Below are 16,306 nucleotides of genomic sequence, written 5' to 3'. Positions count from 1 at the left end.
CGATACTACTTAACGTATAGCCATGTTTATTGCGCTGTTGTATTACATATTGATGGAAACTATTTACTTTGGCATCAAGATCTGCAGGTAATTTTTGTGCAATTTTCATCTTTTGCCTCAGTACCATATTATGCGTTTCCAAGAATCTAGTACATCAGGATACAATGGCCTTAAATCTGTTGCTGTGATCTGGGTTAGATTTGGCCCACTGAAGTGCAAACAAACATATTTTATTTCGTGTCACTATATAACCGTTTTGGCGATGCTCATTCACCATGTCTGCTACATGTTTTTTGAGTTCTGGCCAATGTGGGGTGCCTCTTCTTAATGTACACTTACCCCTTGGCATACTCTTTAATGCTTTTACATTTGCTTTTCAGTCCCGAACCATCTTTTCTGTTACTCCATATTGTCTTGCAGCAGCACAGTTATTATGTTCCATGGCAAAGTTTACAACTTTAAGTTTAAAACTGGCTTCATATTTCTTTCTTCTTGCTGGTGGAGCCATGATGGGGTCTTGACTGTTAGCCATTTGTATACTGTACTGTATGTACTGGTGCTGTACTGTATGAACAGTACAGTATACTGTATGAACAGTATGAATAGTGTTCTATTCGGAGAACAAAGCGTCTTAACCAATTAGAGTAGGGCGGCAACAGTGACGACTGTGGGTAGGACGTAACCCTGAGGACTTAACAGAACCGATACAGATACCTACGAGCCAGGCTTGCCCATCTGTCAAGGTAATGGGCCACGTGTAGCGGCAAGAGGGCTATTTCGTACCAGTTTTTTTTTCTGTCACCCTGTCCTGTCACCTATGCAGCCTTGACGAGATCAGCACAGCTTCCCCTCAATGTTGTCGGCACTCCAGTAGCATCATTGGTCAGCGCCGGCAACTCAGATTCGGGAAGCTGTGCTGATCTCGTCAAGGCTTCATGCCGCTGAATGCTGGACCCAGCTGGTTGCTGCGCAGAGCTTCCCCCACCGTCCCAGGCATCCAGGTGGATATTACCTATGCTCCGACTTCCCCAGACCCCCACTGATGGCGAGCCCCAGCTGTCTGGGGAAGTCCGAGCATCGGTAATATCCACCTGGATGCCTGGGATGGGGGGGGAAGCTCTGCACAGCAACCAGCTGGGTCCAGCATTCATCGGCATGCAGCCTTGACGAGATCGGCACAGCTTCCCCTCAATGTTGTCGGCACTCCCGTAGCATCATCAGTCAGCACCGGCAACTCAGATTCGGGTTAGAAATCTCTAGCAATGACTAGAGATGGTAGTAGCCGCTCTTACCACTTCCGTCAGTCTGTCAAACCAACCCAGGTAGGCTTATACCCGGCGTATAAGACGACCCCTGATTTTTGAGAAGATTTTCCTGTGTTAAAAAGTCATCTTATATGCCGGAAAATACGGTATTTATTAGGAGCTTCATGTCAGCAGGTTCCCAAGTGAAGCCAGCTCTGACCCTATGTAATTTACACCCTAATTATGCCCCTGTTTCCCCCCTCCCTTCAGGGTGTGTCATCAATCACATTCACCAACAGATTGTAGAAGTCACTCCCCTTCAGCTGCTGTGGGTAAGCCTGGCATACAGCCTTGAGAGAGATAAGCATGGAATGTGTATCTATCTTTGGCTGTTGTGCCATTTCACCGTTTTCCCATTGCCTCTGGCCTATGGCAACTCGAGAGCAGGCCAGAGATGCTTTGAGAGTTGACATTCTAATCCTTGTGATAGGATATTAATTCTGGTTGGATCACTTGTATATACTATCCCCCCAAAAAAGGATGGATTTATTTTAGGTTCAATTGGATGGAGCAATGCAAAAATATAATGGACAGAGCAGCATGACATAAGTAGGCAAGGATGGGATTGTTTCATTTTTTTCTCATCAAATTCAGTTTTGATGGGTTTTAAATGCATACAAAAATACACACTTCAAAACTATGAAACATAGCATTCCTGAATTTTGGCAAATGAAATTTGATGCTGCAAAAAAAAAAAAAAAGTGGCTAAGGGACTTATGAGATGGAGACAGAGGTTGTCCACCATTTCTTTGAACTGTTATTCAGTGGGGTTTTTCCTGCATCTGTATTTTATCCACATTGTCTTCAAGAAGAAACAGAATCTGTATGAGTCAATCTACAATTTATATTTCAGAATAACAGAGTTGGAAGGGACCTTGGAGGTCTCCTAGTGACCTAGTCCAATCCCCTGCTTGGGCAGGAAAGCTTATATCAGTGGTGAAATGTAAAATTTGTTACTACTGGTTCTGTGGGCGTGGCTTGGTGGGGGGGTAAGATGACTGGGTGGGCGTGGCCAACTTTTTTTTTAAACTTTTAAAACCGTTTTTTCTACAACCACTTCAGCCAAAGAGGTTGTAAAAAAATGCTTTTAAAAGGCTCTGACGACCCCAGCTGAGTTGCCTGATCGTCAGAGGCTTTTTTTTCTTTTAAAAACATTTTTTCTACAAGAGGTTGTTTAAAAAAATATTTTTAAAAGCCTCTGACAATCCCAGCTGAGCCGCACGATCATCAGAGGCTTTTTTTTTTACTTTTAAAAGCATTTTTTCGGCTGAAGAGGTTATAAAAAAAATCCTTTTAAAAATTAAAAAAAAGCCTCTGATGATTACACGGCTCAGCTGAGCATGGGGGGTGGGCAGGGATTTTTGCTACCAGTTCTCCGAACCACCCGCCTCCATCGCTACCGGATCGGGCGATCCGGTCTCAACCGGGAGCATTTCACCCCTGCCTTATATCATTTCAGACAAATTGTTGTCTAATCTCTTCTTAAAAACTTCCAGTGTTACCTTCATATTTCCCCATGAGACATATATTTTTCAATAATTATAAGTTCACTGTGCATAGGACAGAGGAAAAAATGTTTAGTACCCTCAATTACATTAGTAAAAAAAATATTGCCTACAATTAATCAGTGGAACAACTTGCCTGCAGAAGTTGTGAATGCCCCAACACTGGAAATTTTTAAGAGATGTTGGATAACCATTTGTCTGAAGTGATGAAGGGTTTCCTGCCTGGGCAAGGGGTTGGACTAGAAGACCTTCAAGGTACCTTTCAACTCTGTTATTCTATTCTATTCTAGATTTCCAAACATATCATAACTATTGCAAAACTCAACATATTTTTAGCACATGATCACTGCCTTTGTAAGCAATTGAAACCTAGTCAGGTGTCACAAAATTTTGAGATTGTATTCTGATATGTGCGAGGGCCACCACATATTATATTTTTTTCCTGCTTCCCAAATTATAATGCCTAAAGTCAGTGTATTCCCTTTAAGTATAAATTGAAGAGGTCCAGGAGATTGCTGACTGAGCTTGTTGAGTGAGCCAAATTTTTATTCCACCAAACATCCCTTATTCATCATTTGCTCTGACAGGTTATAGTTTCCCAGAGTAGAGCTGTATACATTTTATCTACTAAACATACTTTGTTTTCTATTCTAATTTTATCCTTTCCTAGAACACAGAATAAGGTTCTTTGGAGTATCTATTGAAAGCATAAAACTGTCAAACTTCCAGTATGCTTAAGGTGAAAAATTAATGAACCACTCAGTTCTGTTATTTCAAAAGTAATACAATTCTATTAGCAATGTAGTTAAAAGTCAGTTCTATATTAGTCACTTTTTTACCTTTTCTAAAAATGGGGGGGGAGAGGAGATCATTAAAATACTGTTCTAGGGCATAATAAGGGAGGATTTAAAAGGTTTAACACAAATGTGAAAGAAAAGCTGTTTTTCAGCCTTGTTTATAGATGGTTCACTTTATTCAACAATGACAAACATACCTTCTCTAAATTTTCTTTTCATTATGTATAGGTTATACAGATGGAAAATAAACCTTTAAAAGTTTCTGAGGGAGACCTAAAAAAAAATGTGACTGAAGTGGCTTTCTCTATTTGCAGTCTCTGATGCTTTTTTTTTCTCCAGTCCTGAAGATCCCTTTTTAAACCCATCATGCTATTTAAACAACCATCCTTTGAAGTTAATAATGTGGGGTGGAGAATCAGTCAAGGTCATGGCATTTATTCAGGGACGTCATGTTGTAAGACTACTGCTCTACTCCATAATAATGGAGCTATGGGAGATTAAGATGCATTGAATGTGCTTTCCTATTTAGCATGAGTGTTAAACCGCTGGGAAAAATTATTCAGATAGAAGTCTTACCTTTACTTTAGACCAGGGGTGTCAAACTCAAGGCCTGGGGGCCAGATCTGGCCCATGGGGTGCTTGGATCTGACCCATGGGGTCGCCCCAGAAACAGCAAAGGAGTCTCAGGAACAGCTTGGCTGTCTCAGGAATTCTGGGAGTTGAAGTCCACAGGTTGTAAAAGGGACACATTTGCCCACCCCTGCCTTAGAGCCATTGCAGCATCCCTGTAGTCACGTGATCAAAATTCAGATGCTTGGCAACTGGCTCATATTTATGACGGTTGCAATGTCCCGGGGTCATGTGATCCCCTTTTGCGAACCTTCTGACAAGCAAAGTCAATGGGTCAGCCAGATTTACTTAATAACTGTGTTTCTAACTCAAAATCTGCAGTGACTCACTTAACAACTGTGGCAAGAAAGGTCCTAAAACGAGGCAAAGTTCATTTAACAACTGTCTTGTTTAGCAACAGTTGTGGTTGTAAGTCGAGGACTACTTGTACCTCTACTCTACTATGCAATGGTAAAAGGAGGAAAGGAACAAAGTTTTGAAAATAGTGACTTACTAATTTTATTTTCCTTATCTCTCTTTCTCACTATCTCCTCTTCCCTGCAACTTTTTGAAGATGGAAGCTATAAACAACACCGATCAAACCTCACTTCTCTATTAGTGCAGACTATTTCAGTGACGCTGGTCAGGAAGCTGTTCATTTCCCTTGAGGAAGCTGGTGAAAATGAAGTTTGCCAGCCACTGAGATTGCCTTCTGCAGGTAATACCTTCTTTCTCTCACACTCTTATTTTCTCAATTTTCTTACTTCTGTTAAATGTTGGAAGTTCTTTAAGGCTTCCAATTGCATGTAATTGACCAATTGCAGCCATACTCATTAGGAAGGGCTAAGGAGGAGGCACAACTGAGGAACTTGCCAAAGTGTGGGGAGAAGTTCATCAAATGAAAAATCCATTTTCATGTGTGCGCATGTCCCACATATCACATTTCACAGGCTAGTTGAACACAAAAAGGAACAAACAAAAAAGCCGCATCAAGCTGTCACTTATAACCGGTGGGTGCTATATCTGTCAAGATCCAGCTGATGGGAAATCAAATATCAGGAGTAGCAAATCTCTTAGTACCAAAGATTAAAGTCTAATGCATGATATTGACTAAAAAAAGCCCCTGATAGTAAGCACTTTCACTGTAGATATGCTTGAATAAGTACAGTGCGGTTTGATAAGCCCTTTCTGGATAGAACACAATATCAAGGAAATATTTAAAGTAACAAGAGAACATCAAAGCAATAGATTTTCCTCAGGGTCTGGGCATCTACTTAAATCTATACATAAGAACTCTCTCTCTCTCTCTCTCTCTCTCTCTCTCTCTCTCTCTCTCTCTCTCTCTCTCTCTCTCTCTCTCTCTCTCTCTCTCTCTCTTTATATATATATATATATATATATATATATATATATATATATATGCAAAAAATTAAAGATTTTAATTTTTTGCATATACACACCCGCGAAAACTTAAGAAGATATATATATATATATATATATATATATATATATATATATATAGAGAGAGAGAGAGAGAGAGAGAGAGAGAGAGAGAGAGAGAGAGAGAGAGAGACAGTATGTGTGTGTGTGCGTGTGTGTGTGCACTATATATATAAACAACACACTCCTACTGGTGCATGCTTCCTCATTTATCAGCAGGAACCGGCAAATCCAGAAGAATCCACTGACACAAATATCTGCCCAACAACTTTAACTACTTTATTTTATTTTATTTTATTTTATTTTATTTTATTTTATTTTATTTTATTTTATTTTATTTTATTTTATTTTATTTTATTTTATTTATTTACTTATTTTATTTTATTATTTTATTTTATTTGTTAAGTATATATAAGATAACAGATAAAAGTATAAATATAATTTGAATACATGAAAAGGATACAAGTAAAAAGGGACATTAGGACAGGGATGGGAGTACGTTGGTGCGCCTATGCATGCCCCTTACAGACCTCTTAAGAATGGGGTGAGGTCAACAGTAGACAGTCTAAGGCAGTGATGGCTAACCTTTTTCCCATTGTGTGCCAGGAGTGGAGGGGGAGTCACACGCACGCATGCCCACAGCCATAATTCTATGCACCCCACCCCCAAGCGTGCGCGCATGACCCCCCCACTGCCCCCAGCTCCTGGCACGTAATGGCAAGGTGGGCCCAGTAGGCCTGTTTTTCTCTCTCCCCAGGCTCCAGAGTCACCGATAGAGTGCAGAGTCTATCAGAGTCTGCGCATGCCACCTGTGGCACATTTGTCATAGGTTCGCCATCACGGGTCTAAGGTTAAATTTTTGGGGGTTTGGGGAAGAAACCACAGAGTCAGGTAGAGCATTCCAGGCATTGACCACTCTGTTACTGAAGTCGTATTTTCTGCAATCGAGTTTGGAGGAGTTTACTTTGAGTTTGTATCGATTGTTTGCTCGTGTATTGTTCTGGTTGAAGCTGAAGTAGTCATTGAAAGGTATTATTATGAGATTCATTCTCCAAGCTTGTGGGTTGGTTTTTGAACATTTTGTTACCAGGCTAGGTAACATCTTCAGCAGAGTTTAGTGGATGTCAGTGTTCTTCTGTTTATAGGGGTTTTGTGTGGTCAGTAGGTCTTGTGATGAGCGATGTGTGGGTGTGTCAAGTGAGGAACTTGCGATGGGTCTTGTGATGAGTCATGTCATGTGGGATTGTGTCAAGTGAGGGTCTTGTGATGGGGAAGTTTCCTCAGGTGTGGGTCATTGGAAGAAGTGCCAGTGGAGGGGGCTTGCATGGGTTGGTTGGTCGCTGGTGCTGTCTCTGGTTAGCTGTACTGTTGATTTGGATTCTGTGGGGCTCATAGGCTGGTTGTAGGTCAATGTGTCTGTTGATTGTTTGTGGAGTGTCAGGCTTCAATGAACTCACGACAGGGGTGGGTTCTACTTACCTTTACTACCAGTTCGCAGCGGTAGTAAATTGAATTGTATCTGAATCTGGGACACTGCATAGACAAGTCCCTGCCATCTTCTTGGCAAGGTTTTTCAGAAGTGGTTTGCAATTGTCTCCTTGTAAAATTGAGAGACAGTGACTGGATTAAGGTCACCCAGATGACTTCCTGCCCAAAACATGACTAGAACTTCCGGTTTCCCGGTTTCTAGCTTGATGTCTTAACCACTACATCTAGCTTGTTCCCTGTTTTTCCTTAGTACCTTCACACAAATATATATGCAAAAAAATCCATGAAAGTCATACGCTCTCTTTTTAATGTTTTCTACTAGCAATAACATGTTTTCTAATCTCAACTGTTTTGAGCCTTTGGAGGATTTAGGGAAAGACATTCTGATCTGAAAGGTCTGCAGTATGTTATGCCTGCTATCCTCCAAACATTTTGGACTACAACCGCTGATTTTGTTGGGTGTATGGGTGTAATCTATAGTAATCAGGGCAGTGGTGGGTTTCAAAATTTTTTTTACTGCTGGTTCTGTGGGTGTGGCTTGGTGGGTGTGGCATGGTTTGGTGGGCATGGCATGGTAGGCGTGGCAGGGGAACGTTACTGCAAAATCCCCATTTCCTCCTGATCAGCTGGGACTCCAGAGGCAGAGAATAGATGGGGGTGGGGCTAGTCAGAGGTGGTATTTACCGGTTGTCCAAACTACTCAAAATTTCTGCTACGGTTGTCCAGAACTGGGGTCAGAACTTGCTGAAACCCACCTCTGACTCAGGGCCATATAATTTATTAGAAAAAATGTTTGGGATGACATTTTTTGTTCTACTTTAGGGAGAAAAATGTAGTAGAACTGTTCCAATCATCTCCATCCTCCCTCCCTCCCTCCCTCCCTCCCTCCCTCTCTTTCTCACACACACAGAGTGAGAGAAAGAGTAGTAGTAATATGGTTAATGATGAGAGAGAAAGAGAAAGAAAGAGAGAGAGAAATTATATATTCTGAGTTTAGCAAATTGTAGCTCTAATGTTTAATGTTTCATCTCAGAATCAGTGCCATGAAAAAAGGCTGTTTCTAAATTTATTTTGCTATATCTTTAGCATCTGGATTATTTAGTACATCTATTCTGAAACCTAACAGTGGGCAAATAATATGTAGAAACCAATTAATTCAAGAAATAAAAATGTTAATAATTCTTATTAAAATGAAAGTAATGATGATATCAAACTGTTAAAGCTGCTTTTTTTTTAAAAAATAAATAAATAAATCAGCTAGATATTGGAGAAGAATTTAAACATAATTCATCTGCTAAAATTCTGTCTTCTGTGAAGAAAAGGGGAACAATTTCTTTTGGAGGAAAAAAAAGTAGGCTATTATTTTAAAATAGTGTCTCTTATAAAATATGCAGTTTACCAAAGAGAGCAGATTATCTTACATTGTTCAAATGTTGCATTTATGACAAAGGAAAGGGTATACCAGTGTTCCATAGCATTGCTACATCTGATCCAACTTTCAAGACAAAGTCTTGGGTAATAGATATGCCTATTATCTAAAAGCACACCGTTCTTTTTCCTTATTTCAGCACTGCTTCTACTTACTCTTTAATCAAGAAAATATCTAATTATATAACAGCTCTACTTATCAATTATATTGTGTGTTCTAAAACACTTTACATGTCATTATTTCAGATGTAGCAGAAAGTGTGACATTGTTCTCCTTTAAAAAAAAAAGTTCAAAAGCTGAGTTCTCCTCACCTGTTGCCATTTATATTTATTACCGTATTCACTTTCTGCCAGTAAGTTTTTCCCATTGCTCATTTGCGATTCCACTCTGTGCTGTGGGACGATGATTTCTTTTGTTAAGAGTCAGTTGGCAAGATCTAAGAAGGATGATGAGAACAAATGTGAATAAGTTATACATGTCGTGGATGGCTGTGATTACTTCATCATGAGCACACACTGGAGATTAAACTATATTCCTTGTGGTACTGTTTATATTACATTCTTCATGGTGACTAATGCAGGGATTAGATTTTCAGCCCAGTTTAATTTGCTCAATTAGAGAAAGGAAGCCACCTCAAAGACTGAAACAGGAAGAAAATTCCCTGAAGTTCCTCAGTTCTTTAAAAAAAAAAAAAAAAAAAAACCTAATTTAGATCAAGAGAAGTCTGGGAGGGAATATTTATTTTGCATAGCAGGAGCATGTCACATCACCTTAAGAGTATTTTGATAGGGTTAAATATATTGAAAAACAAACCAAGTCAGATCATCTATGCAACTTAGTCTGAGAAATTTGGAGAGTACATTAAGTATAAAGATTTTAGTGATTGTATGACAGAGGTGACAGATAGGTTAGAAGAACATACCACTTAACTCTGTAACTACTTATGTATATATATATATTAGTAGTTAATATTTTATTGTTTTCCATTCTTAGGTTGTTGTAGCTGAATCAACCAATTTGTTGTAGTTGAATCAATCCATATAGGCAGTGGTGTGATCCTTCTGGTTTAACAACTGGTTCGGTGATTCAATGAAAAATCACCTCCTGTGTAAGTGCTAGGGAATTAAAACAGATGAGGTGCGGCGATCCGCTCTGCTATGCTAATCAGCTGCGAAGATAAAGGTAAATAAACTGCAGGAGCGGGCCCAGCTGATTGTTGGAGTGAACCGCTCCATTCCCAGCTGATCGTTGGAGCTACCAGTTCGCCCGAACCGGTCTGAACCGGTAGAATCCAACCCCTGCATATAGCTTGATTTAAAAGAGACTTTACTTTTTAGTTAGTATTTGAGATTTTTGTAGAAGGAGAATTTGAAGACTGATTTTGGTGTTTTGATCTCCATAAATGTATTCAGTTACAGACATCTGTAGAGATTCTCAGTCATCCAGGTCATGGTTGTCTCAAAGATGCTTTTTCAGGAGACAACTGAATGTTCTTGGGGTTTTTTTTTCTTTTGAAGATGTTTTGCTTCTCATCCAAGAAGCTTCTTCAACTCTGACAGGATAGTGGGGAATGGAAGAATTTATAATCCTTGCAGGCAGTTGGTCATTTGCATTCTTTTAGAACAGGGATGTCAAACTTGATTTCATTGAGGGCCGCATCAGGGTTGTGTTTGACCTCGAAGGCCAGGGTGGGCATGGCCAGCTTGATGTCACTCGTGTCGGGGGGCGTCTGTGGTGGGCCAAGCACTCTGCCAGTGAAAATGGGCCCCAGAGTTCCATTTTCAGCTGTGACAGCCTCCTGCCACCCTTTGCTAGTGAAAATGGAGCTTGGGGGGGGATGTGTGCCCCCCGAGCTCTGTTTTTACTGGCAGAGGGCTTCAGGAAACTGTCGGAGCCAAATATGGAGCCTGGGAGGACTGTGGGCTCCATTTTTGCTGGCAGAGGCATTGCGGACCAGTCCTTTGCGGTTTCTAGAGTGGCCCTGTGGGCAAGATCTAAGCACCCTGTGGGCCAGATCTGGCCCCTGGGCCTTGAGTTTGACAGCCTGTTTTAGAGAGTCATTGAAGCACTTGGAGAATTATCTGTGTCCTCAGGGTCACCTGAGTAGTGCTCCTGGTTCCTGCAGTCTAAATTTTTTTTTTCCTCTGGAAATCCATTCCTACTCCCACACCATTCAAAGGGTGTTCATCCCAAATTGTATAGATACATGTCTGTAGAGATTCTCCACTATCATCAGGATTTAAAGTTAATTCACATAAGACAAAGATGATAGTTAAAAATATGACTACATTTGAAAGAGACAAATTAGCAAGATTAACAGATTTTGAAATAGTTAAAAAAGTTAAATATCTAGGGGTATATATAGCAGCTTCAAATACAAAATTATACAAAAACAATTATGAGGTACTTTGGCAGAAGGTACAGAAGGATATGGTAAATTGGAAAAAATTACAGTTGTCTTTATTGGGAAGAATTGCAGCAATTAAAATGAATGTTTTACCTAGATTTTTATTTCTGTTCCAAATGATACCTGTGCTTAAGAAAGATGAAAATCTTTCTATTCTAGACGAAGGAGGGAGGCTTAAATCAAATGATACCTTACGAGAGCAAGGAATAACCTTAGATTGGTGGACCTACTCACAAGTAAAATCCAGATATCAGAGGGACAAAGAACAATACGGTCTAGAACTGGGACCAAATGGATTGGATAAAGTTCTGATGGGAACAAATAAAAAGATTCTGGCAAAATTATACAATTATCTGTTAAGCGATGAGAAGTTTGAAGATGTTACAAAGAATCAAATAATTGCATGGGAGAAAAATATAGGGTGCAATATAAATTTCGGGGAATGGGAGGAGGCATGGAATAGAAATCTTAAATTGACTAGAGCGGTGGCATATAAGGAAAATCATTACAAAATGTTTCATAGGTGGTACCTAGCCCCGGCCAGACTAGCGAAGATATATCCTAATATACATCCTAACTGTTGGAAATGTGGCCATGGCCAAGGCACCTTCTTTCACATGTGGTGGACATGCCCGGAAGCGAAAGGATATTGGAGTAAGATCAGGAGATGGTTACAGGAAATAATCAGGGAAGATATTGAATTAACACCAGAGATTTTCCTCCTGGGAATAATAAAGAAGCCATATAGAAAGGAAATGACACATTTAATGATCCATATAATTACAGCCGCTAGACTGGCATACGCACAGTTTTGGAAAGAGAAAACTCAACCACCAGAAGAGCTTACAATTAAGAAAATACTCGAATGCGCAGAGATGACTAAATTAACTTATGAATTAAATGATGAAAAGTCAGTATACTATATGGTGTGGGAAAGGTGGTACAAGTGGTTGCATGACAAAATGGAAGAAAGATCTAAGGTGTGTTAAATATTGGTTAAAAGTGAGTCAAAATATTAACAAGTATTATTTATGTAAATAGTTAAAACACTGCATATCCGATACAAATTGAAAATGTTTACTATATTTATGTGTTCTACGTTACTGTTTGAATGATTGTTTTGTTTGTTTGTTTGTTTGTTTGTTTTTTCCCATTCATTTCCTTTTTGTTCTGTAAAAAATCTCAATAAAGTCTATTTAAAAAAAAGAAAATCTGAGAGAATGGCAGAAAGGTGTTAATACTTTTATCTGGGCTGGGAAAAAACCCAGAATAAAAATGAAAATTATACAAGATACACGTGAAAGAGGGGGTCTTAAAATGCCTAATTTAAGATTATATTATGAAGCAGCGGTTTTATCACAAATCAGTGATTGGTTTAATTTAACTGAGGGGAGAATTTTGAATTTAGAAGGTTATGATTTGTTATATGGATGGCATGCCTATTTGTTATATGACAAAAAAGTGGATAAAGTATTTAAGGTTCATATATTAAGAAATGCTTTGTTAAGGGTTTGGAAAAAATATCAATATAAGTTAAATTATAAGATACCTTTATGGGCAAATCCTAGACATGCAATAGAAAATATAAGTATAGAACAAAAACAGGAGGTGATTACCTATAAAGAGCTTCTTATTATGGAAAGGGGGGTAATGTATTTGAAATCTTTAGATATACTGAGAGAAGAAGGTATAACTTATACATGGTTTCAGTATGGTCAACTTCAAGCTAGATGGAAGGAAGATCAAAAAATTGGCTTTGTGCAAAATGAGGAGAATCTGGTAAAACAAATTAGAGATCAAAAACAAATGCATATTAAAAGGTTGTATAATGCTTTATTGGAAATAGATTCTGAGACGGAATTGGTTAAAGACTGTATGATTAAATGGGCACAAAATTTTCAAGAGCCAGTAATGATGGAAACTTGGGAAAAGATTTGGATTAGAAATGTGAAATTTACACAAGCACAAAATTTAAGAGAAAATTTTTATAAAATGTTTTATAGATGGCATTTAGATCCTAAAAAATTATCATGTATGTATTCTAATGTGCAAGCTAAATGTTGGAGATGTGACTGTGATGATGCAACTTATTATCATATATGGTGGACTTGTAGAAAAATCAAAGCATTTTGGATAAAGATTTGGTGGGTGATGCAGAATATTCTCAAAAAGAGACTGAAATTTACTCCACAGTTGTTTTTACTGGGTATAACTACGGACTGTACAGTTGCAGAGACTAAATTGATTTTGAACTTGATAACAGCAGCAAGATTGTTGGTAGCACAATACTGGAAGAAGGACTTTTTGCCTACTATTGATGACTGGATATTGAAAGTAACTAATTTAGCTGAAATGGCTAAAATTTCAGCATATCTGAAGGATCACACACAAGAAAGGTACATACAGGACTGGAGAAGATGGATTGATTATATACAAAATAAGTATCAGACCAAAAAATATCAAATAGCTTATGAATGATTTCTTTTATTTGTATAAGCGTTATATAAGTGACATTAGAAGTATTATGTTTAAGAAATAGGATTTTATATATGGGGGGTTAAGAATTTTTTTTTATAGGGATGTTAGTTTAATGATTGGTTATGCAATTTAGATTATTGTTAAAGATCAATAGAAATACCTTGTGTTCTGCTCTGGGAAGTCGGGGAGGGGGAGGGGGGTTGGGGGGGTTGTGGGGAAAATATGTTTGTTTTTAAAACTTTTTCAATAAAAAAAAAAAAAAAAAAGAGATTCTCCACTATCATGCCAGAGCTGAAGAAGGTTCTTGATGGGAAGTGAAACATCTTCAAAGAAAAAACAGAAAAGTATAGTTGCCTCCTGAAAAAGCACCTTTTGGACATTCAGTTACAGAGTTAGTCATACATTCTTCTAACATGTTTGTCACCTCTGCCATACAATCACTAAAACCTTTATACTTAATGTGCTCTCCAAATTTCTTGAACTAAGTTGCATAGGTGATTTGACCCACCAAGACCATTTTTCTAAACTCCTATGTCTTAATATCATCTGGGATCTTTCAGTCCCTTTCCCCCCCACAATTGTTGAACCTCTGTGAAAGCAAACAGTGGATTTGATTGTTAGTCTAGATTTTCACAGCTGCTAAAGATGAAATTTGTACTGCCAGGTCTGGTTTCAAATCTGCTCTGGCAAAGCTAGCAACAGGGCTAGCAAAATGTCAGCACGTATTCATTGTCTCACGGAGCATCATTACAAAAATCATACAAGAGAGCTTGGCTGTCTTTTTGAAGGTTCTGTTCCATTTGGAATGGCCCAAGGGGAATAAAGTCTGTTTATCTTGGACAACATACTTTTTTAAAAACATTTCTTGTTAATCAATCAAAATATATTTGGAGGTGCGAAAGAAAGACATCATTAAACCCAGCAAATAATGTGAGGAATCATAAAATAAGGAGACAGAAGAATATGTCCCTTATAAGAGTTCCATCTTTCCCATAAACTATCCTTTATTTTTATTTTATTTATTTAGTTTATCAAACATGTACGAGATAATAGGTATAAGTATAAACATGGACATAGCACAGGTAATGAGTACAAATAAATGGGACAGTGGGACAGGGACGGTAGGCACGCTGGCGCGCTTATGCACACCCTCTTTACGGACCTCTTAGGAATGGGTAGACAGTTTAAGGTTGAAGCTATGGGGGTTTGAGGATGTAACAATGGAGTCGGGTAGAGCATTCCAGGCATTGACCACTCTGTTGCTGAAGTCGTACTTTCTACAATAGAGTTTAGAATGGTTTACTTTGAATTTGTCTGCCTGTGTATTATTGCTGTTGAAGCTGAAGTAGTCATTGACAGGTAGGACATTGTAGCAGACAATTTTGTGTAATATGCTTAGATCAGACCGCAGGTGGCAGAGTTCCAGGTTGTCCAAGCCCAACATTTCAAGCCTGGTGGCATAAGGGATTCTACTGAGAGCAGAGGAGTGGAGTACTCTCAGTGGTGGGATTCAACCAGTTCGCACCAATTCGGGAGAACCAGTTGTTAACTTTCTGAGCAGTTTAGGACCTGGTTGTTGGAAGAAATCATTAGGGCAGAGAACCTGTTGTTAAATTATTTGAATCCCACCACTGAGTACTCTTCTTGTGAAATGCTTCTGGACCCACTCAATTGTATTAACGTCCAATATACAGTGTGGATTCCAGGCAGACAAAAGCATTGGTGACCAAAAAAAAGCATATGCTGACAAAAGCATTGGATATGAAAGTTTACAATATAATCAACACTCTCTCTGCAGTCATTGATTTGCAGCTAATTGTCTTCATAGGCTATTTGATGCACTAAAGGAGAATATTTGTATTTCGTGGTTGAAGCGAGGGGACCTTGGTGCTCTCTGAGCTTGCTTGTTTTCTTGCAGGCATTTCATTACCCTAACTATGTAACATTGTTAGTGCTAGGCTGTATTTGATACATTAGTAGGCAAGAATTAATTTTGCAGAAATAAATACACCATATTAATGTGGTGGTGAGAAATTTTTTTCCCTGCCTTGCTGGCCCTGCTACACAGAGAATGTCCTTTTCTAAACAGTACATGTGAAGAGCATGTTTGAATGAATTGATAGGTATCGAGTGCAGGAAGTCAGGAAACCCAAGCAGTTCAAATGAATATAAAGATTTAGTGCAAGCTAAAGTTCTCTACAAGAATCTGAACTACTAACGGTCCAAGCAAATTGGCAGTAGCTAAGGATCAATGGAGTTCAAGGCGGGTGTAAAGGGACTTGAGGCTTTTGGGTGAGAAGGCATTTGAGGCTGATGATTTGTTTGACCTCTCCTTCAGACTCAGCCTGGTTATCTCCTACAAAAGGCTTGTATTCTCTCCTTTTTTTTTTTTTTTTTTTTGGAGTTGAGCTAATTTGGAAGGAATCAAGTTCTGAAATGAAAACACACACACAAATAACTAGTAATGTTTAACCTAGTTGCACATTTTAAGTAGTATAGGATTCCTTCACTAGTTTTAGTTATAGGTAGTTCCTGACTTACCACCACAATTATGATCAGAATTTCCATTATTAAGCAAGGGCGTGAGCCAGGCCTGATTTTTATGATCCTTTTTTCCATGGCTGTTAAGTGAAGCACTAAAACTGTTAAGTGAATCATGCCGATGTTAAGCAAATCCTGCTTCCCCCATTGACTTTGCTTGTCCGAAGATGGCCAGGAAGGTTGAAAATGACAATCATGTGATCGTGGGATCCTGTAATCATTGTAAACACATGCTGTTTTCCTGTTGTCCGAATTTTGATCCAGAAACTGTGGGAATGCTGCAACAGTCCTAAGTGCAGGGGTAGGAT

General features: G+C 38.8%; 1 protein-coding gene across 1 annotated transcript in view; it reads left to right on the top strand.

The window, feature by feature from the left end:
- Window positions 1-16,306, top strand: part of NAALADL2 (N-acetylated alpha-linked acidic dipeptidase like 2) — a 518,050-nt gene that overhangs the window by 216,439 nt on the left and 285,305 nt on the right. Inside the window, exon 5 of the mRNA XM_070945913.1 lies at window positions 4,790-4,933. Coding sequence (XP_070802014.1) covers window positions 4,790-4,933 — 144 coding nt within the window. The remainder of the gene's footprint in view (window positions 1-4,789; window positions 4,934-16,306) is intronic.

The sequence above is a fragment of the Pituophis catenifer genome, unplaced genomic scaffold (assembly GCF_029215685.1).
Source record: "Pituophis catenifer annectens isolate HBS135680 unplaced genomic scaffold, rPitCat1.0.hap2 SCAF_6, whole genome shotgun sequence".
In the NCBI taxonomy this organism is placed as follows: domain Eukaryota; kingdom Metazoa; phylum Chordata; class Lepidosauria; order Squamata; family Colubridae; genus Pituophis; species Pituophis catenifer.
The sequence above is the reverse complement of the archived record's forward strand: the minus strand, read 5'-3'. Positions and strand labels throughout refer to the sequence as shown.